We start from the raw sequence: 24,128 nt of genomic DNA, 5'->3' as shown, positions 1-24,128 counted from the left end.
ACTATGGTGTTGCCCTGGGGCCTTTGGCGGCCTTATCCTTTACAATTGCCAGAGGCCAGAATTAAATGTTGGTGGGGGGATATGATCACATCCACTCTGTTCTCACCACTACCCCCCCCCCCCATGCCAAGGGGGTGCCTCTCCAGATCAGGATTGCTCAGCTTCCAGCTGCCTCTCACTGACCTAATGGTCAAGCCCCATTCTCAAGACTCTAGTTGTTGCGATGTCACGACCCTGGCCTCCACGTGGCATGGAATACAACCACGTTCTTTCCTCGTCTATACCGGCTTCCATTGGTAGGGAGAGAGGAGCCAAGGGCCCACATGCCCACTGCAACACATTGCCCGGTTCCACCTCATGGCAGGCTCTCACTCCATGTGCAAGGTCTACTCTCAGATGTTTAGGCCTCCTCCCTCACCATGACCCTAAGGAAAGAAGTCGCTGCCATCGGCCCAGGCAGTCCGGTCCTTGCAGATTCCAGCTGCATAATTCCTCCACCTCTGTGGCTGTCTGCTTTGCTCCAAACCCCAGGGTGCCGACTGTCAGATGTGGGTCAGCATCAATCCCTAGCACCTCCTCCGCTCCAGGCAGTGCTACGGCGATCAGCCCGTTCTCCAACAGCAGGACATTTCCAACAGGCTTGGATGGCGTTCTTCCCCAGCCGCATGCAAGCGGCATCTCAATTAGCTGTCTTTCTCACCTGGGCGCCCAACAGAACGTCGTGCTCCTCTCCACCATCCCCATTGACGGCACCACGAGCCCACGGACCACCAGGCCGCCTTCCCTTCCATCAAAGGCAGGGTCTTTTGCATCAGGCCCAGCAGGCTGCAGAATTCACCAGCGCAGCAAATAGGCCGCACCATTACTTCTCAGCACCCGGACACCACCGATCAGGCCACAGGCGTTTTTTATGTGGCAGGATCAGGGCTTTAAGTGGGATGAAAAAACTGGGGGTCTCTCAAAGGGGCGTGGCCAATGTAATTAAGAGCGTTGTTTAAAAACAACTAAGCTAAAAATCTGTGCTTTTATTTTGCTGTTTCTGTCATTGCATCCAGATTATATAATACAGCAAGTAACATCATGCCATAAAACCGTTTGGTGTACGCGCGCTTTACAAATTCTTTTAACATAACACAAGTCAGGGCTATTGGCTTTGTCAATGGTTGTTAGTTGCATAAGATAAATAAGCAGCAACTTTGGCTTGTATCTAATACTGAAAAAGCTTCCACTTAAAGCCGTGGTGACACGACGACAATGTTGCTGCTCCTAAGTTTCAAAAAGAGAATGGAAATCCAGAGAGAAAATGACTCTCTTAAAAAGATTTCCCTTCCCCTACACGCTCACCTGGCATGACGTCATGACGTTACTTCTCCACTAGTGAGAAGTGAGCAGTGTGAGCACATCAGTTTGGCTTGCTGCTGTCACTGCAGTCCGGAAAGAAATGGACCGCCTGTGCCAGGGCACAAAACTGCGCCCAAAAGAGACCAGTTTCGAGGCCCCCTTTCAAAAACTGCTTATGCTCTGCACCGGTGAGACCCGGCCCACTTAAAGCCCCGAACAGTATTGTCCTGGAGTGTGGCACCCCATGACAGGATTCAGCGGGATTTTTTTCCGGGGTTGCGGAGCGCTCTAGCTGTGTGTCCGATTGGCATCTTCCAGGGGACGCCCCACAAAGGTCCAATATTAAATATTGTTAATGATTTATTTCTCTTGATGCTGTGTATTTTACTTGAAGATATTAAATTTTTTTCAGAACTAGAGTTAGGTGTAGTGTCTGTGGAATTGTAAAGGTGGCGCCAAGGTTTTTGCTTTTAGGAATTCCTTAATAGTTTAGTTGTGAGTGAGCACTAATTAAGAGGAGAATAGTGGGGTTTATTCTGTACTCAAGGGTAGGCTATACTGACTCATGGTTAGGTCAAAGCCTAGCTCAGTGTGTATGTGGTTTCTTCCCTCTATGCTCCAAATAACTTGGAGAATAATTCTATTGGCACTGCTTCTACTGATAATCGCTCTGCAGATATGGAAGCTATTGCCTCCTTTTGTCCAGGGAGGTTACAGGTGAAAAAAAGTCTCAGTAATTCTAGAAGCACAGGTGCATAACTATTATAAAGCTAGGGCTAGATCCATGGGCTAGTCATTTGAATGCATTCTTTAGATATTGCTTCTCCACTGGAGAGATTCCTGACTCATGGAGAGGGAGTATCATCCTCTAATTACATAAAAAAGGGTCAATCACTGCCCCAAGTATTTATAGGCAAATTATGCTGCTTGATGCCACTGGCAAAGTGTATCTTAAATAATATTCAGGATTTGGTAGAGAAAAAGAAAATAGTGCCTTTGGAACAAGCTGGGTTTATACTAAATTGCTCCACATTAGATAAATTAACTGCAATACATCTAATTCTGGAAAAGTATGCTCATAGGAGTGGTATGCCTGTCTATGCAGCATATATTGATTTTTCCACCGCTTTCAACGTCGTGGACAGGCACACCTTATGGAGAAAAAGTATCACTATGGGCATCCCTCAGAGTTTCCTGAAACTTATTATTGCCCTGTGTAACTCCACATGGTGTCATATTATGCTTGGAAGCAAGCGTGGCATTACAACAAAAACAGACACCAGGAATGGTTTAAAATAAGGATGTCTATTGGCGCCTCTACATTTTCATGATATATTCCTGACCTGTCTGAATTGATGGGTTGTGTGGGTGGAGATGCTTCTAAGTTGGGGTCTTTTCTCATGGGTATGCTACTTTATGCAGATGATACTGTTTTATTAGATCTGACACCTAAAGGATTACTGAATCGTCATTACCTTTTATCATCATATGCCAAGACTCGTTTTTTAAAAGGTAATATAAATACAAGTAAGGTTATGAAGTTTTGTGTAAGGGGTTGTCATGCAAGTATGAGCTATAACTGGCGTCTAGATAGAATTACCCTGGAAACAGTTAACTCTTACCCCTACCTAGGGAAAACCGCCACTGCCAATTTGGCAGATGTAGGAAAGTAGTATCTGCTTTTTGTGGTTACCCCCACTTTTTTTGCTTGATGTCTCACTGTTTTTGACTAGTCTGACTGGGATCCTGTTATTCAGGACCCCAGTCTATCTGCTTTCTCCCTTAAATTGGCATATATGTACTTTGGTACTCTCCAGATTGGATACTAGGGTACCCTTATCAGTCCCTAGTATATTGTACACATGTACCCAGGGCATAGGTACACCAGAGGCCTCCCATGGGCTGAAGCATGTATTATGCCACCCATGAAAGGCAATGCAAATAGTCACCACACTTAAAACTTATAAGTCACCCCTATAGCAGGCCTTAACAATCCTGAAGGCAGGGCGCTGGGTTTTATGTGAGAGGTTGCTCCTAAATGAGCAGAGCCTCTCTGCAGCCTTCGGAGACCATTCTCCTGGGTTGTCTGTGACTCAGCCGGACATATAGTAGAAGTGCAGTATAACCTCGTGGTAAATGCTATCTTGAAAACAGCTGCATAGAAACATATCGAGTTTGGTATAAAACACCTTGGAATCATACCTCCACATCAGTAACTGGTGTGGGGGGGTATGATTCCACCCTTCTGAAGCGAGTTTCGTGGATCACTGGTCTTACCAGTGCCAGCCTTCTCGACCCTGACAGCACAAAATGGATGCTGCCGACCAGAGACACCTTTCTGCCCTCCTGCTGCTGAGCCAAGCTCGAGCAGAGGAAGGCAGCACAATAGGTATCCTGTCACAGGGAGGTATGACCTCCTCCCAGACAGGATTTAGTGTATTAGGGCTGGGCGGGTGCACTCTGAGAGTGCCTGAAAGTCTGCACTGGGGGCACATTTGGTGTCCCTGTGCATAGTCCAGCTCAAACCAGATCTCTCCTTCTCTGGTGCGAAACTTTGACAAAGGACATGGGTGTAGCCACCACTCTGTCCTGCCCCTCCCCTAGGAGGGTCCCCTGAATCTGTCCAACCCTCTCCCATGTGTATAGAATGGAATACCTGGCTACAGGACATTAGATTTTACGTGGACAAGATTCTACAAAGAAGAAACCACTGACATTCGACTGTCTGGACACTTGGACTTCGCTGGACCTCGACTAGGCTCGACTTCGTCCCCCTTTCCATCAGAAGCTTAGTTTGTGCCTTTGCTCCATACGGGCTCCGTGCAGGACCTGTGGTGCACTTAAGAATCTCCCTTGGCGTGAAGGAGTCACTCCCCTGCTTTGCAGGCACCTAAAACGCAACTGACCGGTCTGCTGCGCCTGAGCTCCTGCGGACTCCGAAGATTTCAGCAACACAGGAGGTGGGTTTCTGAAGGTCCCTGAGGTCAATCGGTTCTCTCACCTAGGGTGAGGCCAGTATCTCTTGTGGGGGCTGCATAACCCGAACCCCTGTGCACAGTGTCCATTTGCAAGTGCATATCCTTGTTGGCGATTCCCGAGCTTGTGCATTGAACTCCATGTAGTCCTGACCCTGAGCAGTATTTGCACCAAAGAACTCCGGCCTCCTCCCACCATGTGCTCCGTGGGCTGGTGCTTTGCAAACTTGCTCAAGGTCCCCTCGCAACTCCTGGTCATTCGGCCTGTGGGTCCTCCTGAGGGTCATCTTGATTGTTCTTGGGCTTTCTGGTTGCTCCAGACGTGCCCTGACTCCCCATTGCTTGGTGAGTCCCCTGGACCTTGCTGGTCCACACCGCAACCTGTTTAACCTTCCTGCGTTGGTTGCTGTTGCCAAGGCTTGTTGGTGCTCCCGCCGGTCACCGGCCCGTCAGCACTCGACATCCTTCGTGGGACAGCTCACCTCCGGCTCATGGTCGTCCTCGACGTATCCTAGTCCTCGTGGCTGCAGAGTCAAACATCCCTTCTTTGCACCTGAAGCACCTGACATCGGTGGGCATTTGTCTCCCGAGCCCCTGGTCACTCTGAAGTGACCCAGACTCTGTCCTCTCTGCTTTCAGGTTCCTTCCATCCAGAATCCAGGCTTGGATTCCACCGGACCCTTTTCACCTTCACTGCAGCAGTACTTCTTCACTTCCTTCCATAGAGAACGACGAGAGTTTCCGACACCACTTCAGACCTATGCACCCGGCTTCCCTGGGTTAGGTAACTCTGGTACTACGGTATCCACGGGTGGGGTGGCTCTTTAAACTCTTAAATTATAAATGGTTTGATCAAAGTCCTCCTGGAAGTGTCCTTAAACTTTAACTTTACAACCGCGACTTTCCCATAGAGTTGTACAGAGCATGTGGTCGTGTTTCCTCACTGCACCCGTCCTCCATGGGTCTCCAGTGTCATCACCTTGGGTGGTTCCTTGGGGTCCCAGCGATTCTACGTGCTCTAGGTACTGTGTCTAGTTAAGTCGTGATTGTTATACCACTATTTTAGTATATGGTTCGGTCTCTCCCTGGAGCCCACTATGTATTATGCTGCTTACAACTGTTCTATTGATCCAGTATTGTGTGCTTTGTGTTCTATCCTCGTGTAGAGGATAGTAGAGAGTGTTCTATTAATAAATACATATTTATATAGATATATAGAACTACTGTGTGGTTCTCCTTCATTTAGGCATTTAGGAGGTGCTATTCTGGTAAAACAAGCTGCTTTACATTCCTTCAAGATTAAGTCTGAAGGCTGCTCTCCATTGCTTCCACTAGGATAGCGTTCATAAAGGTTATGTTTGACCTCATACATTATAAGGGTCGTGTGGATTGGTACAGGGTGGCCACTTTAACTAGTGGACAGCATATAACAAGCCACCTTCTCACAGCAGACAGTGAGCATACTGCACATTTGGTGACAAGGCCAATGGCCCTCACAAATTCACTTGCTACTGTACATGGAGCAAATGGTCGAAGGCACTTTAACCATCTTTTAACTGTATATAAAATGAAAAATTCTGCAACCCTGTTAGATGGTCTAGACACAGTAAAAATAGATAATTGACACTTTATGCATACGCTTGAGGGTAAAATTCTGCGTTCTATTTCCACCTTAAATACGATGGCACCGATCGAGACACTATGATTAGAAATGGGCTTGGTAAGCACATTCATAAGAGGATTGGCAGCCATAATACATTAGGGTTATTGTTTCCTGCATTCAAAAGAGGATACCCTTAGAAAGCTAACAGCTATGCAATGTTTTGCACCTTCGAGATCCTCTCCCTTCTAACCTCATTCACCAACGTAATCACATCATTGCCCCTTCATGGACTAACTCCTCCCTCGCCACTGGTTGCGTCCCAAACTCCCTTCAACTTGGTCAAATCACTCCCATTCTGAAAAACCCCACTGCTGACCCCAACGATCTCAACAACCTCTGCCCCATCTCCAACCTCCCTCTTCTCTCTACAGCCCTTGAGAAATGTGCATTGCTTCAATTGGACAAACATATAGGGAATTTCAATTTACTTGACTTCCTTCAATCCGGCTTCAGAAAAGGTTGTAGCACTGAAACCGCTATGCTTAACATTATTGATGATATTCAATTTTCCCTCGATAATGACTAATCCTGCATTCCTATTCTCCTTGACCTCTCAACAACCTTTGACACTGTTAACCACGCTGCCTTACTGAACTCACTCGAAGCTCGCTTCGGCCTTAATGGTCTGGTCCTCAATTGTTTCTCCTCCTTCCTTTAACACAGAACACAACAAATCAAAATTAAAGACTGCTTCTCCAGCCCTACACCTGTCTCCTTGGGCGTCCCCCAGGGCTCTATCCTCTCCCCCTCCCTCTTTAACCTCTTCATGGAACCCCTCACCCTCATTTTGAAATGAGCTGGAATCAATTATCACCTCAATGCTGACGATACTCAATTCTACTACAAGGTTCGATCCCACTCCGACATACTTCATCTCAATAACATCCTGAGCAAGATCCAAGACTGGTTCTTCTCTAACCACCTAAAACTGAACTCAAAAATAACTGAAATCATTCTATTCTCCCCAAAAAATAACCGACTCCCCATCCAAAGCTGGATCTCTGACCTCAACGCACTTAACTGCTCGCTCTCCTTTTCCAACTCTGCCAAATCACTGGGTTTCACCTTAGACAAAAACCTTACCCTGAATGACCACATAAAAAACTCCGCCATAGGAGCCCTTTCCACTCTCCGTCACCTTAAAAAAATTAAACCCTTAATTCCCGTAGACGATTTCAAATGGGTTGTACAACCGCATGTTCTCTCCAAACTTGACTATGGTAGTGCTAGCCTCACTGGAACCCCTAAAGTTCACCTAACTTTCCTCAGATCCATTCTCCACTTGGCGGCCAGATTCATTTCTGACTGCAAGCGATTTGATCACATCTCACCGACCCTCAAAGCCCTCAACTGGCTACCCATTGAAGGCAGATGCCTCTACAAGACTGCATGCATTACACATAAAGCTCTTCACCAACAAACCCCGCTTTACCTTACTAATAAACTCAACAAAGCAGGGTGCGCTCGACTGACGAGAAGCACCAATACTCTCCTCCTCATCCCACTTCTGTTTAATAAGAAATATACCCAATCTTGCTCCTTCTCCAGGAACGCTTCTAACATCTGGAACTCACTCTCTAAGGACCTGCGCTGCAACCCCTCCTACTTCAGCTTTAAAAAAGACCTCAAATTCCAACTCCTCAACAAATACTTTGGTCCATAATCTCTCTTCAGACTCTACTCTCTCCTCTCCCCCTGTATTAATGTTCCTTTTTGCTTTATCCAATCTCCCTCCTTGCCCCCCCAACTTTATTATTCAGCCTCATCTTTTCAGTTCCCCATCTTCCACTCTAACCCCTCCCCATTTCCACATATTTCCTCCCCATCCCTACCCTTATGTCCCCCTCCCTCTTCCTTCCATCCCCCACTAGTCCTCTCCCCCATTTATTCTATATCCACTCATACCTGGTCAATCCTCCAGATTTTCGGGCCACCCACCTCGCTTTTTTGCTTAGCCCCTCTTTTGCGTTTTTACTACCGCTGAAAAACTGGCTCCTCCCTCCACCAATGTTAACTACCCTGTCCGCCCCCTTTTTGATTTCCAAACCAATTGTGCTGCTGTAACTGACTGTGTTTTCTTTATGCCCCCCCTCATGTATTTTGCTTGTACCCGTCCCTTTTTATCTAAATCAAGTTGTTGTGTTTTATTTGACTGTTTAGACTTATCTGTGAACAATTGTTTATACTTATTTTACTGCCTCTGCTCTTGTAAAGCGCTCTGATACCCACGGGTCTAGCCAGCACTATATAAAACCTTTCAAATAAATATATCCTGTGGTTATGCATTGCTGAATTAGGTGTTTGTTCGCATAAGTAATAAACCTACCTTAACTGTTTTGCTGTTGTCGCACTTCCAGGTTATTTCTGTGTTTACTAACTAGGAATAAAATCTGTTGTTTCAGGATCCCCATGCAGAGGAGTTTGAAGACAAAGAATGGACGTTTGTCATCGAAAATGTAAGGCAGATGCAGTATGGCAGTCTTCGAACTCTCATATTTTGGCTTTATTAGCGTGAAGTGCTTTTAAAAGACTAAGGGCCTGATTTAGAATTTGAGGGCGTGTTACTCTGTCTATGGCACTTGTAACAAGGTGGGCGGGATAGCCGTCATGTTTGTGACAGAATCTAAATCAGACCCAACATGTGTAAATATGTTTGAGTATTGGATCTTTTTCCTGATGTCAAAATGTTTTCTCACCCCAGACATTGTTTTCTTTCTGCAATGCAATGCAAACAGTGGCGTTGACTGCTAAACCAAACATTTGAAATATAAGGATTTCTGTATAACCATGCATCAAACCAAAGTTGACTATGGGAGGGAGAGCTGCATTATGGGCGTGATCTTCGAAGTCAAAGCAGTGTGCTTGCCTCTGCACAGGCACAGCTAGTGTGCTACAGCACATAGAAAAGCAGGTAATCTACTAGTTTGCCATTTCTGTGCTAACACAATTACAAATCCTACAAAACGCATTTTGGATGAGTCCTACCCATCCACCATCCCTGTGTTTTACGGCCTTCCTCTTCCCGTGTTAATTGTATTCCCACATTTTGCACCACACACTTTCACCCTGTGTGGCCCTGTGGTAGGCTGAACCAGTCCTACAAAATAGTTACCTTGAGTTTGAGTGATCCTTGTCCTTGAAAAAGCATAATAAAAATCCAACCCTCACTTTTATTTTTCTCTCCAGTAGGATTAGACAAAGAAATTAAGATCAGCAGTTGGAGAGAAATGTGTTGACCGTTGTATTTGATAAATGGTGCTAGAAAGCCTAATTTAAACTTGTCTAAAAAAAAAACCTGCAAATATAGCGTGTCGAAACATGTCAATAATTGGCAACCAGTGGTAAACCCTGAGTATAGATAGTGTTAGCTATAGAGGTTATTGGAACTTCACGTGAGCTCTAGTTCTTTAAATATATTTTCCTTTTCCCCCCACATTTCCTAAACCCTTGCGGTAATAATTAATTGTATTCCACAAGTGCCCCATTCATCTTGATGCAGAGTCCTCTCGTTTGAAGGCTGGTTTCTCTCCCTAGTGGACTTTCTACTCGTATTTATGCTATGTGGTTGGGTTTTCCTAATTGCATATGTTAGAATGTATGTGTTAGTTGTATAATTGAACCTTAACGAGAAGGTGGACGCCAAGTACCGATGAATTTTTAATGCATGGACCATGTATTGTACAGCATATCGTGGGTATCCTTGTAGAGTTATCCTGTTAATATTTTTGGAGTAGTGTCTTGTTGGTTTTATTTGTTTCTTCTACTTTTATTGTTTCATATAGTGTGGACATAGCCCAGTAGCATTATAGTGCTTTATAAGTAATCTACAAAGTTCTGTCTGTAAATGGGGGAAGCAGTGTGACATTTTAAATCTAGCAATAATAAGGAGACTATTACATGGGTAACTGCAGAGCATTTAATTAAAAAGGAAAAGGATGGACAGGCTGGGTTATATCAATTAAAAAAACTCCTGCAGAATTTTCAGTTATGGTGGATCAGAAAAATGAAACAAAGCGAAAATTCTCTTAATATACAAAGCTACCTAGGTAACAATTTAGAATAAATAATTCTAATTTCAGATGAAAATATTCATGTGCATCAATAGGTACAAAACAGGCATGGGTTACCTTGGTGCAAAAGGGAAAAAGAGCAGTGGAAACAATAGTATAGAAGAGAAATGGAAGAATGGGCTAAATCGAGAACACTGAGGATAAGTAGAAAGCTAGGGTTCAACGCCTCTAGTACAAGAAACATGCTTGTGTGATAAGAGCACAAAGCAGTGAGTGGGTCCATATTCGTGTATGTCTCTAGAGAAATGGATTCCTCTGTCTGACCATAATTCATCACTAGTATTATGATATAAATTCAGAGTGTTCAGGATGTGGTTAGCATTATCCTCAATGCTGGATTTCTTTGCGTGTTTGTCAAACTTCATGTATTGTTATTTTTATTTAAATGATAGCAATCTGTATATTGCCAAATACCCAACCAAATGATACTGCATAAATAGTGTTATAAGCATGTTTGTGAATATCTTAGCTTTCGAATGAAACTTTATCTCGTAATACAATCTTCTGCTGACTCAATGGTACTCTAAAGAATCTCGACAAATCAGTTGTTAGTGTTTCTTTGTGATTATCATGGTCCTAAATTAGCTTTTTTATTTTCTAAATTTACCTGTTGTGTTCTATAAGTTCGTTTTCTAAGGGGCATTCATAAGTTATGTAATACAGATTTGTAGAACATACTATCACCCTGGAGGGCATCCCGGCGCTGAGCAGGTGTGAGTCTAAACACACCCAGGTCTTAGTGGGACTACTCGAAAAGCCAGGTCTTCAGCTTCTTGCGGAATTCAAGTGAGAAGGAGGTTCTTGTGTGTAGCATGAGGTAGTTCCACACTTAAGCAGCTATGTAAGAGAAGGATCGATCACCAGATTGGTTTTCCATAAGTGTGGGATTTGTGCATATGCGAGTCCGAATGAGTGGAGTTGTCTGGAAGGTTTGTGAAAGCAGATGTGATTGTTGAGGTATGCTGGGCCAGTGTTATGTAGTACCTTGAAAATGTGGTTGAGGAGTTTGAATTGTGCTCGTTTGTGAATGGGGAGCCACGGGAGCTCCTTAGGTGTGGTCTAATGTAAGTTGTAGTAACGAGGTAATTTATGCAGATTATCACATGGTTATGTCATATATGAAACGACTCTGGTTGTTGTAACAGTGTAAACGTTTTCTTTCTGAAATGCATTTAAAAGCACCCACCCCATGTTTGCCGTCTTATTCTTCGGAGATACTGTGCTCTGAAAGTGCTTCCTGAGAAAAATGCATTATTGTGATTTGCCTGTTACGTTTTACAATAACAGAGAAGAGTTGTGGGATGGCCAGCTGAAACTTCTTTATTTTTTGTTTGTAATTGTATGATGCACGTAAGATTCGTTCCCGCAATGCATCAAAAATGAAATCACCCATTACACTTTGTATGACTTCAGATTGACGGTAGAGCAATGTTCAAATAGTGTGTGCACGATTACAGCCGATGGAAACGTTGGCTTAGCAAACAAGTCTGTTTGTTAAAACAATTAAGCTAGAATTTTATGTGACCAACTTGGGCTAGCAGAGTACACTTCTTTTTAACATGTCCGTCTAACACTGGCAATTTCGTGTCATTGTCCCCGTTTTAAGAACATTACCAGATGGAGCCCCCTAAGTTTTAGATGATATTCGCTTGTCCTATTATAGTGTGCAAATGTGCAGCAGCGAAACATTTTATGGCTAACAGCGCCACTCTGTGGTTATGCGTGACAGGTTCTTTGACGTTTGCCAATTGTTAAAGGATACTAAATTTCCTCGATCTGTTTTCAAGCTCTGGTTCAGTTTATGTTTGATAGAAAGTGGAAATGTATATATATTTTCTGGGGCGTCTTCAGCTTCTGCAATTTTTCCGTAAAATATGCACCCTCACGCATCTCAATAAATATATTTTAACATAATTAAAGGATCAGTAGATTTAGTCCAGCCGAGTCCTGCTGGATACAGATGCTCGCTGTGATGGAAATGGAACAAAATTGCTACTCCATAAGCGAAGGAGGTTGGAGTCACGAGGGGTGGAGTTATGAAAACCAGCGTCGGGAAGTCAATGTATACATTTATTATTTTTTTTAAAAACTTTTCTGCAAAGAAATTGGTATCACTTTTTTTTCTTAATCTTTCCTTTTTGTAAAGTTGCTAAAAGTGTCCCCTTGTGTAGTAATAAAGTCCTGTCTGTTAGTGCAGACAATCCCAACCACTGTGTAACAGTTTACAATCTTGTCTTTTTGTTTCTCCAGACCATGTACTCTTAACTTCTTAACACATAATGGCTACAGTATAGATATGTTTTGATTCCTACACCTTGTAACCTTCGTGTATGATTGTTTATGTTAATATATATGTGTGTGTGAGATGTAAAAGGCTATGGAACTCTAGATTGGGAGGAGTAAGTACAAACGAAATAAAGAAAGAAATTAGCAAGTGGTATTTAAATCATTATTAGTGTAATTACTAATATAGACCGATACATCTGACACTTTTATAGTGCATGTATATCTCTTACATACAGGGGTTGAACAAAGTCAAAAACCTCCTACCACGTCATAGTTTCTCTTAAGCGATTGTTTGTGTTAACAAGCTGCGTGCTTTATTTTTCCTCCATGGCATTGGCATTTAGATGTTAGGCTCAAGATAACTTCCCGCCAAGATGAGACTCTAACAAAAGAAGGGCTGATGAACCTTTAAGTGAGGCCTTTGTGTTGGACCTAACTGAAAATAAAATTCACCCCCTCCCCACCTCATGCAGTTTGCTGCTCAGAGTGTGTGGGCGCTGCAGGATGCAACCCAGTGTAGGCAAATTACACTGAGGCTGGCCCAGGTTAAACTCAATAATACCTGCCCGATTCGGAATCCGACCGGATCCCACTTGTTCCTGCACTGGAGACTCACCAATATGCTGAGAATTTGTCTTAAATCTTTGCATCCAAAACTTGCGTTACGGGGTAAAATTTGAAGTATGTCAATGTTTTCGAAATTCTTTGTTTTATTACCATAAAACTGCAGTGCCTGCCTGAAGGGACAACTTTCCAGTTTCCAGACAAACCAACCAATATCAGACCGCATCGATTCAAAATAAATAAATGAGTAAAGCAACTTGTCCCCGACCATATGACAGGAGTGAATTTAAATGTAAATTATTAATCCGTAGCTTCATAAACCACAGAACATAAGGATGAAAGTGTAAAATTTTTGTGTCCCTAGCACTCTTCGTCACTGCAGAAGGCACAAAAATGCTGTGGCTGAAAGAACAAGCATTGAAAATGCAATAGGTCTCGCCTTTGATTAAGTTAAAGCCACTTGCTTTGCTAATGGTATTGTATAGCAAAGCAAATGGCTATAACTTAATTTCCGGGAGTTTAAAGATTGATTTAGAGAAGTATGGGAGAAGTCTTCAAATTTGCTCAGATTCATGTGGTGTACTTTCCCTGTGTGCATTTCCTTGTGTAATACCACACGTTTGTGTGTACAGTGACAACAAAAAATCCCGTCACCGAAGCAAGAGAAACAGGTGCAAAGTGACAACAAGCTGGGAGGTGAGTAAACAATGCAACACATAGAAAGATGACATGGAATTGATGTAAAGTTGCTGGCTGTGCAAGACACTACAGTAGCAGGAAGTGGCTGGTGAACAGCAGTTACGAAAGTCGACAACATAGGATACTGTATCCGGGAAAAGGGTTTCCTTTGTTGAAAGGTGTATGCATAGTTTGTTACCGATAATTATCTGATGAGGAGTGGGCACTGCTAATTGTAGTCAATGCCCAAACAGCTTTGGAAAACGCGTGGCTGAGAACACAATAGGATAACGTGTACTGAAATATTGTGGTGATGTAAGAAATGAACAAAGAAGACTCCTTAAATAAACACTAAAAGAGCCCTGGTAGGACCAACACATGGTTGACAGCTGCATTTCCCTGCCAAATACTGATAAAAGAAAGAGCGAGCCAAGTAATTGGATTTGTAGTCATACCCCAAAAGTAAACATTAACACTGTGTGTTTAGCAATCACAAGCAGTTATTTCTTTCCCATGAGAGTTTGTTAAAGAAAATCGAGGAGAACACACTTTTTGTTGTGCACCGAGCTGAAAATGCATTATGAAAGAGTAACACCAGACAGGAGTAGGAAAGATAACAAAAAACATATATGCATTTTAATCCAGTCAACTCGGAGAGAAACAAAAGCCTGTTCACCTTGGTAGGGACAATAAAGTCCAAAGCAGGGAGGGGCATGTGTGTGTGGCTGCACGAAACAAGCGCCTTGAGAATTTGGGAAATGCGTGTTTGGCAGTGGTTGGAGTTGCCCACTGCAAACAACTCTCGAAAGCCATGGTGGGGGTCTGCTGTCTGGCTGTGAAGAGAGAGGTCACATGACGAGAGCCAGAGACACAAAGGGCCGTCCGACAATAAGGAGGGAGGGGGTCTGGCAAAGGTGCAGGCAGAGGGCAGGCTTCCCTCTGCTGCCTGCTTCGGAGTTATGAACACTGCAGCATGTGACCAGCTCCATATTTGAATATATCTTCAGCCCAGACAGGTGTCTATGGGAATTTACCTGTATAAATAAAATAACGTAGGGGAACGTTCCACCGGGCGGGCGGGCGGCTGGCAGTAAAATGGCAGAGAACTTGGTGCGTTTCTTAATTGACTTCCGTTGCACTGAGGGCTATTTTGTGAGGCAGAAGCTAAAACTTGGAAGTGTTCACGGAAAGTGGACATTTTGGTTTAATTAGGAAGACTTTATAAACATGGAGGGGAGTTTTTAGTAAAGTGAAAGATGCATACTCGCCTCCGTCCAAAACTATAGACGAGGAAAATAAAATAAAACAGTGACCACCCAATTCAGTGTAGTGTGAGTAACTAGAAGGGAAAAGGCGCTAATTTATTGAAAAGCAGTGCCCACAACAATTTCAATCTAACACTGCACAAAGCCGGTCTCCCTTAAGTAGGGTGCACAGTCCCTTCCTCCCCATCACTGACCACGTCCAGCACCGTGTCCGTCAAGCACCAGTCCCGGTGACCACCCCCTCCCCGTTACTTCCTTACCTTCAGCTTTCATCGATTTCCAAACTTTGGAGAGCTCAAGGAGGTAACACGATGCTGAAGGTAATGCGAACCACTGACTAGAAAGATGTTAATCCTGACAAACTGCCTGAGCATTACGCTAAACCGCGTAATTAGATTGAATTCTGTCTCCCACGAGACGTTCAACAGTGCTGGTGGTAGCAGCGGGTCTCTTCGAAGTGTCCTGCATGGCGGAGGGACTCCCGGCACACATTTATGAAAGAGCGTGCGTGCCCCCTACTGACCTCATTCCATATTTTCCTAAAATTGCATGATACCGCTGCAGTGCGGAGTTATCTAAATAAAGCGAAAGGTTAAACGGGCAAATGAAATGAAAAACAGAGCTTGGACGGTTAATCACTTCCAGATGTGCACTGCGTTTGGGATTGCAGACCCTCAAAAAACAAGTGACGGCAGAAGGAAAAAAAAACAATTGACGGCAGAAGGATGTCTAGATAAAAAAAGTCCCCAGTTTGTCACGCCGCCAGTGAAGCATCCAATCCTCGCGTGCACATCTTCTGTCTGTCCGCGTGCACGCTTTGGAATCCATATTGATTCCAAAAGGCCCTTGCATGGCGAGACCGCGCATGTGCGTTGCTAACACCAGGCAAGACCTAAAAATGTAGAAGTGAAGGCACCAACTATGCCCGAGTACCTTCCTTTCACTGGGATGTGAAAGTAGACTCCCTTTAAAAGCATTGCACCCCTACTGAAAAGTGCTTGTACTCTTTCCAATTGAATAATTGCAAGTACTCGGTACCTCACAGTAAGTACCTTCTCATTTATAGCACTGCATCAGCGGTAAAGATACAAGTTAACGAACATACATGTTTCAAAAAACAGGAAATCGGATCCTTTTACATGATGTGTTCGTGTTACTGAACACTCCTACTTCCATTTGCCATATGTCACGCCCATAAAGAAATTGCTCAGCTTTGATATGTTTTGTCATGTACATCTGTAATTTCAGCGAGAGTGGCGTATGTTCCTCAGTCTTTTACATAATTGTTGTCAACATGTCTGAAAATGGAGCAAAAAGGCAGGCAACTGGTGAAATTTTGTAAAACTATATAATTTAGTATCGAACCACTAACCACCCATCCATCTACATCTCAGCTGTCTACTCACTGCATTGCATGTTCATTTTTTTCTATGAAGGAAATTACCTTTATCTCATGAATAAAGATGGTGAGAAAAATAAATCCAATTAGGACTGTTTGTTTATTGCAAAGATCAAAATGACGCTCAAGACTAATGCGCACACCGTGTTTTCTTATGGAAAATGAAACTGGGCCCTTCCCTGAAACCCTGTTTATTGCTTCCTGGAGTTCTTTTAGTTTTAAGACAAAGATGCATGCTGTGAAAAAGAAGATCGAAAGAAAGCATAGGAAATAACAAAAGAGTGAAATATGAAAGGATCCTTGGGATGTTTCATTCAATGGCTGCTTTTGTTTCCTTTTAGTACATTCACGCTAAGGTAGCATTGTTTCGTAGCATACAATAGTTCATTGTTGGTAACACGTCACACTCAACTATTGGCAGTGTTTCTGCTGCTCATTACGTTCTTGTGCAATGCACTCTTAAGTGAAAGGTGCCCGGGCATCGCCTCCATTGTCAGCATACCCCACGCTTAGTATGGTAAGTGTACTCGAGTAATCCTGTTTCAATTCAGGAGCTTCTCTCAGGCCACCTCAGGGTGTGGCCCTTAAGTCTAAACCTGTGAATTGCGTTGTGCTCGTGTTCCACCAGATAGTATTGCTTGAGGTCAGGCTTTGCATTCCCCCTCAAAGGTTGTATGGCCTTACCCATAAAGGCGTCTACGCAAGGAAATAAAACATTGAATAGTTTTAATGGTATACAATAAAAACATGCAACAGTGTAAACATAACTCGAGTTTTAATTCGAGCTATTCTGTCAGCCCTGGCAAAAGAAATGGCATGGCCACTAATGCAAAATAATACAAGTTAAAACTCGATTTACTTTATTACAGCGAAAGGTAAAATAGTAACATGATCGGGTGTGTTATCTGACCAATTCACCCCTTAGGGCAGCATTCCACAACTCTACTGTTAAGTTTGCTTGTTACTTTACCATTTGTGACCCTGGCCGGACAGAACAGGAACACGGAGGGAGAGTTGGCACATGGCACTGTGGAAATATGTAACGTTGAAATTATGAAACTGGAGAGAAGTAAAAGTTCAGAGATTTCGTTCCCTAGCCAAACTGCACATCCTTCACCCATCACCTGATTGTAAGATTTCGGTATGCATGCATATAAGCAGAAAATGTGCAGTATTGGCATTTGGCTGAGCTGCTGCCAAGTTAAATCTGAGACCCGGAATTCTGGTTTGTTTAAACCTGCATTCATTTCACTCTGTGGGTGGCGGATCCATAGTACGTGGTGCTCCTTTTGGCAAAGGGAAACATAAAGAAATAGTTGTAGTGGAATGCTGATTTTCCAGGTCTTTATTAGGTTGCACACAGAGATTCCAGCCCAAGTTATTTGAATGGAATTTGTATTGATATCTTTAGTTATAGGAGTTCAAAAGAATCTAAGCTGCAACCATAAATATGTATTGGGAGATAAATAAAACGTAGCATATTTGGTATTCCTAGAAACGTTTTAAAAAATATATATTTTTATTTAGAGATAGTTCATCAATCCTTAATACAATAATATTGAAAAGAGATAATATATTAATGCCACAGCCTGCTTATCCACATGATTTGAACAATTATTAAAACCATATACAGTAATAACTAGGAGTTTTATAAAGTGCAATATTCCTTCAGCAATCATACAATCATATTTACCATCATTATAAACGTGTATCCAATCCAACAGTGTAACAACCCCTTACTACATTTTAACTTAAATTCTCCCGTAAAGTCTGGAACTTCCTATAGGAGCCCGATCTTAAAGCATACTTTCTTTCATACTCCTTGAACCTGCCTAATTTACTAAGTAGCTGTGAAAAAGTTGGAATATCCTCCGACCTCCACCTTTGAAGGATCGACGTATATGTGTGTGTATGTATATATATATATATATATATATATATATATATATATATATATATATATATATATATATATATATTCGCTCACTCCTCTTCTGCCATCTGGTATAAGGAAAGCACTCGCAGGGGTTATCTTTCGTATTTCTTTATTTTATCCGCTTTGAAACAGGACGCGTTTCGGCTGACGCCTTAATCTAATGTTTTCAAGTTTCGCGCCAAGAAACGGACGACATTTTAACAATACGTCAATGGTCATGTGATACACTTTCGTGTGGAAAACAGAAAAAGGACCACCATTCACCCATATACAAACGCCATATTGGAGTGTATGAATCTCCATTAGGACAGTATGTAACAACAAACCTCGCTGAATTATTTGCAGCATACAGTATATACGTTTCCCACAAATGTGTGAAACACATTATTTGTAGACAAAAAATATTTGTAGACAAAAAATATTCCGTAACATTATCAACTGCAGTTTGTTGTGGTCAATACAATCACGCCGTGTATCGGCTATAGATCCTAGGTGGTATTCTTATTACGCCGTGTATCGGCTTTCACCAATATATTTCCACACCCCATTATAGACCATCCAATATATAAAAAAGAATTATCTCAAAGAGTACATGAATCTGACTTCAACATAATTATACTAACAGAAGAACATTAGTACACTCTAAACCTGAAAAAGAGAGATTAATCCCCTAGATGCACTGCCAATTCTTCCCCTACGTTCATCCCTTGGGGTATCTTCGTGCCTAGGTCTATGATATATCTCGATTCCAGTCTACGTAACTGTTTAATCCTGTCCCCTCCCCTGATGTTCATGGGGATCTGATCTAGCCCATAGAAACGCAGCAGCTCCCTGTTGCTTTCATGCTTCTCAGCAAAGTGTCTTGCCACAGAGTAGGTAGCATCATTCTTCGCTATCGCTCTCATGTGCTCCAAGATTCTTACTTTTACTGGGTGAATAGTGCTGCCGATATAACGCAGACCACATGGGCATTCCAGGCAGTACACCACATAGGCGCTACTACATGTTAGAAACTTGGTTATAAATTTGGGCTTCTTAAGGCCAATTATCCCATACGTGAGTGTCCTTCTACTACTCACACAGGCCTTACATTTCCCACAAGGGAAGAAACCCCTGAGCTCCCTTAAGGTCCCCCCCCCCCGTGGGAAGTTTAGGATAAAATTGGCTTTGGACAAGACTATCTTTTAAAGATCTAGCCTTTCTAAAAGTTAACAAAGGAGTTGGTGGGATGTCTGAGCCAATGACATTATCCGTCTTCAAAATGTGCCAATTTTTTCTCATGATATGTTTTTAATTCATTGGCATCACTCGAAAAAGTGGTTATCATTCTGAATTTATTCATTCCCATTCCCTCCTTCCTGACTTTCTCCTTGGTAAAAAGGTCTGGGTATATGCCTAACCTTATTAAGGGTTATATCCAGAAGATCCCTACTGTAACCTCTGATCAGTAATCTGGTAACACTGGCTTGTGCAGCTTCTTCAAAATCCACTTCCCTAGTGCTATTCCGTTTTAATCTTAAAAATTCCCCATAGGGGATACTCTTAACCAATCCTGATGGATGGTTACTTGCCGCATGTAATAATGAGTTTCCGGCCGTGGGTTTACGGTACAGTGACACATGTATGTTGTTATTGTCAATGCTCACTTTGAAATCCAAAAAATTTACCGTTTCTGAGCTGATTTCCCCACTAAACTCCAAATTCACTGCATTCCTGTTTAAGTCATCAATAAATTCCCTGGCTGATTGCTCTGATCCATTCCAGATTATACAAAGGTCGTCTATATAACGATACCAGGAGATCACCCTTTCCATATTGGTACCGTTGGGTCCTCTGGACACCTGCTCCTCCCACCAGCCCACGAATAAATTCGCGTAGCTGGGAGCGAAGCAGGTGCCCATCGCCGTACCAGAAATCTGACGATAAAAGTCCTCACCAAAGACAAAAATATTATTTTTCAAACAGAACTCTGTGAATTGAAGAATCATTCCATTATGTTCCGTGAATTTTAATGGCTTCTTTTTCAAAAAATGGGCCACCGCTTCGAGGCCATGTTCATGCTGGATCCGAGTATATAAACTTGTTATATCTAATACAATCAGTTTGTATTCTGGGTTCCATTGTTGTTTTTCAATATGCATGAGGAAATCCCGTGAGTCTTTAATATATGCAGGCAGTGTCTTAACCAAAGGAAAAGAAAAAAATCAATAAAAGTTGACAAATGTTCCGTGAGTCCACCCTGTGAAGAAACAATAGGTCTTCCTGGTGGTTGTGTACTGTTTTTATGTATTTTGGGGATGTGATAGAAGGTAGGCACCACTGGATTCAAACATCGGAGAAATAAATATTCTTCCATGTCAAGCATAGATTTATCCAACCACATCTTGATCATATCGTGGTATCTTTGTATGGTGTCCAAATATACTTCTTTGGAGACTTTCTGATAGCAACTAGTATCAGACAGTTGCCTTAATGCTTCAATTTTGTAATTCTCTCTGGTTTGTAAAACTATATTGCCCCCTTTGTCGGAGGGTTTGCAGATGATCATGCTATCCTTACTCAGACTTTCAATGGCCTCTCGTTGTTCTTTAGTTATGTTTTGGATATTTTTCAAACCAGGTTGTTTATTTCGTAGTCGTATAAGATCTTTATTGACTGCCTCTGCGAAGACATCAATTGCATCCGGGGGTAGTTGAGGTAAAAATTGTGAAGTTGGTTTGAAACCACTCGTGTCTTTTTTTTTGGTCAAATCCTAGTTGTAATGTTCTCTGTAATTGATCACCTTTTCCCAGAGTATTGTCGACTTGATTATCCACTCTCAGTGATTCCATAACTTCTAGGGCCGCTAAATCCTCCCCAGTTAATGCATCCGTTGTTCGTGATTTATTCTGATGTCTCCTCTGTTTGAGAAAGTTAGGTTTGGATTTAAAGTACTTATGAAGTTTCAACTTACGAGTCAATTTAAATAGATCGATACGGGTTTGAGCATATTCCCATCTGCTTGTAGGGCAAAAGGTGAGACCCAATTTTAGTACCTGTTGGTCCGTGTCCGTTACGGTTTTAGGAGTCAAATTGATAATAGTCAAATTGTCTACATCCACTTCTTCCCCTTCCTGTTGCGGGTTAATCTGGTTGGAGCGTTTGAACCTCCTGCTCCAGCCGCCCCTCCTTGTTTTTCTTTTTCGACCTTTGGCGGTCTGCTTTTGCCCCCTCTTAGCCACGTTTGTCTCATAATTCGGAATTCCTCCTGAAAAGGAGTCTTCGCCATCATTTGATTATTTCCACCATCATCAGAGGATTCGCCTCCTGTGACCTCAGACTCTGAAGTGTCGATTCTTACTGTTGTAGGTGTATTTACATTCGCTCTTAATTCCTTGCGTGATTGTATTGACCACAACAAACTGCAGCTGATAATGTTACGGAATATTTTTTGTCTACAAATATTTTTTGTCTACAAATAATGTGTTTCACACATTTGTGGGAAACGTATATACTGTATGCTGCAAATAATTCAGCGAGGTTTGTTGTTACATACTGTCCTAATGGAGATTCATACACTCCAATATGGCGTTTGTATATGGGTGAATGGTGGTCCTTTTTCTGTTTTCCACACGAAAGTGTATCACATGACCATTGACGTATTGTTAAAATGTCGTCCGTCTCTTGGCGCGAAACTTGAAAACATTAGATTAAGGCGTCAGCCGAAACGCGTTATGTTTCAAAGCGGATAAAATAAAGAAATACGAAAGATAACCCCTGCGAGTGCTTTCCTTATACCAGATGGCAGAAGAGGAGTGAGCGAGTATCCTAAAACCATTTTCTGGGTATCCAACATCTGTGGAACTTTCAGAGTATCATGACAATATCTATTAATCATCTCCCAGAATCCATTTAGGTTCGAGCACCCACAGATGGTGTGGGTGCGGTTCCCCCCACCCTTGATATTGCACCCGAAGCAGTTTGACGAGATCTGGGTGTTTATTTTATGCAAAAGGTCCGGTGTTCGGTACAACAGCCATTTAGAGTAGAATTGCATACGTTTAAAGTTTGCTGCTTTCAACAAAGAGCTATTGAACTTATTACTCGGGCTCCAAACTGTAGTAGAGATTTGCAGCCCTTCTTGATTTTCCCATTTTCTCTGTGCTTTTTGATATTAATTGTTTACCCCTTTAGCCCGAAAAAGGGAGACCCAGCCACTTATCAAAATGCGATGTGTAGTATCTAGTAGGTGTACTGCTAGCTCACTGGCATCTATGATATGTGTAGGGTTAAGTTCCGACATTGTAGAATTATTTTACTATTTTTAATGAATGGTTGTATTTCAGACCAGATTTTCCAGTCTCCAAATAGAAAGTCTCCTATTTTACTGAAGCCCTGACTTCTACAGTTGGCTATAATCAGTGGGTCTAGTAATGGATCTTGACCTACGTGTATATCAGAAAGGAAAGTTTCTCCATTTAATATGGGAATCGAATAATGCCCAAACAGCTGTTTTTTTAGTATGATACTCCATTGTAGGGTTTTGTATCTAACTTTTTTTAGGTGTTTTTATAAAAAACGCATAAAATCTTGGATTAGATATCCTTTATAAATTAGATTTAAAAAGAAATTATCATACCTGTTAATATTTAACACCTTCATTGTTCTGTATATGGTATGTGCAAAGTTAGCGTTGTAGTACTCTTTCAGGTCAGGGAGCACTAGCCCCCTTCTGACACTGGTCTAAAAAGTGCATCCATTGAAAGCCTAGACACTTTATTTGCCCATATGAATGTGGAAAAAAGACCTTGGACTTCCTTAAAAACATTAATTTGGACCGTATTTGGTATGGCTAAGAAAAGAAAATTATATAGAGGAAAGATCCTCATGCGAATAATGGCTACTCGGCCTATTATTGATATTGGAAGATCTTTCCATTTTGTTAATTTATTTTTTATTTTATTGAAAAGGAGGGATATAATTTAGGGAATAAAGATCATTAACATTTTCCGTGACATACACACCTAAATACCTCTTAGGCCGAGTATTAACCAATGGAACTAAATCTGCGTATAATGATTCAGGTGTGCAATTACAAAGCAGAATCTCAGTCTTGGATGTATTAATTTTATAATCCCCGATGGGTTGGAATTCCTGAAACAGATTAAAAATGTGCGTTTGCACTTCTCTTTTAGGTTTAAAAAAAAAAAGGACTTTATCATTGGTGTACAGTTTGATGTTGGTAATATCGGGGCATTGGGGATGTTATACTACTAATAGAACGAATAGCTATAGCAAGAGGCTCTATAAAAACATGCAAAAAGCAGAGGAGTAAGGGGTCAGCCTTGTCTTGTCCCCCTAACTACTCTGCAGATGCCCATCCTACTGGCTTTTACGATTATTTGAGCCGTAGCCCCCTCGTAAAATTTTGAAATTACTGCAATCAGCTCAGGGGGGGAACTAAATTTAGCAAGTGAATAATACAAGCTTTCCCAACATACAAGGTCAAAAGCCTTCTCGACGTCTAAAAGCATAATTTGAGTTGGAATTTTATTTTGAATAAAATAATCCAGGGCTTCGATTAAAAAAGTGATATTAAAGGATAATTGTTGTCCTGCAACAAAGCCACATTTGTCTTTATGGATTATTGACCCTGTGCAATTGCTAATCCCATTTTCAATTAATTTAGCTGTTATTTTATAATCTGAATTCAATAGGCTAATGGGTCTGTACGAATGTATGTCCTCCTTGTCTTTATCTTTAAAAAAAACAAAAAAAACGGCTGTTTGAAAGGAGGATGGTATTTCCCTGCCATATAGAATATGATTAGCTAATAAAACAAGTTAGTTTTTTAGGCGTGCACTAATTTTTTTTTTTATTCTATCAGAATGCCGTGTTCCCCACTCGCTTTACCATTAGCCATTGGTTAAACCACCCCTTCAATTTCTAGTATTGAGACATCATCCGTTAAT

General features: G+C 42.0%; 1 protein-coding gene across 4 annotated transcripts in view; it reads left to right on the top strand.

Annotated features, from left to right (window-relative positions):
* Window positions 1–24,128, top strand: part of EHBP1 (EH domain binding protein 1) — a 2,118,711-nt gene that overhangs the window by 293,092 nt on the left and 1,801,491 nt on the right. For all 4 annotated transcript variants that reach the window (XM_085612564.1, XM_085612565.1, XM_085612563.1 and 1 more), the window contains exon 4: window positions 8,382–8,435. In XM_085612564.1, coding sequence (XP_085468690.1) covers window positions 8,382–8,435 — 54 coding nt within the window. The remainder of the gene's footprint in view (window positions 1–8,381; window positions 8,436–24,128) is intronic.

The sequence above is a fragment of the Triturus cristatus genome, chromosome 6 (genome assembly GCF_964204655.1).
Source record: "Triturus cristatus chromosome 6, aTriCri1.1, whole genome shotgun sequence".
NCBI lineage: Eukaryota > Metazoa > Chordata > Amphibia > Caudata > Salamandridae > Triturus > Triturus cristatus.
This window is presented reverse-complemented; position numbering and strand designations above follow the sequence as displayed.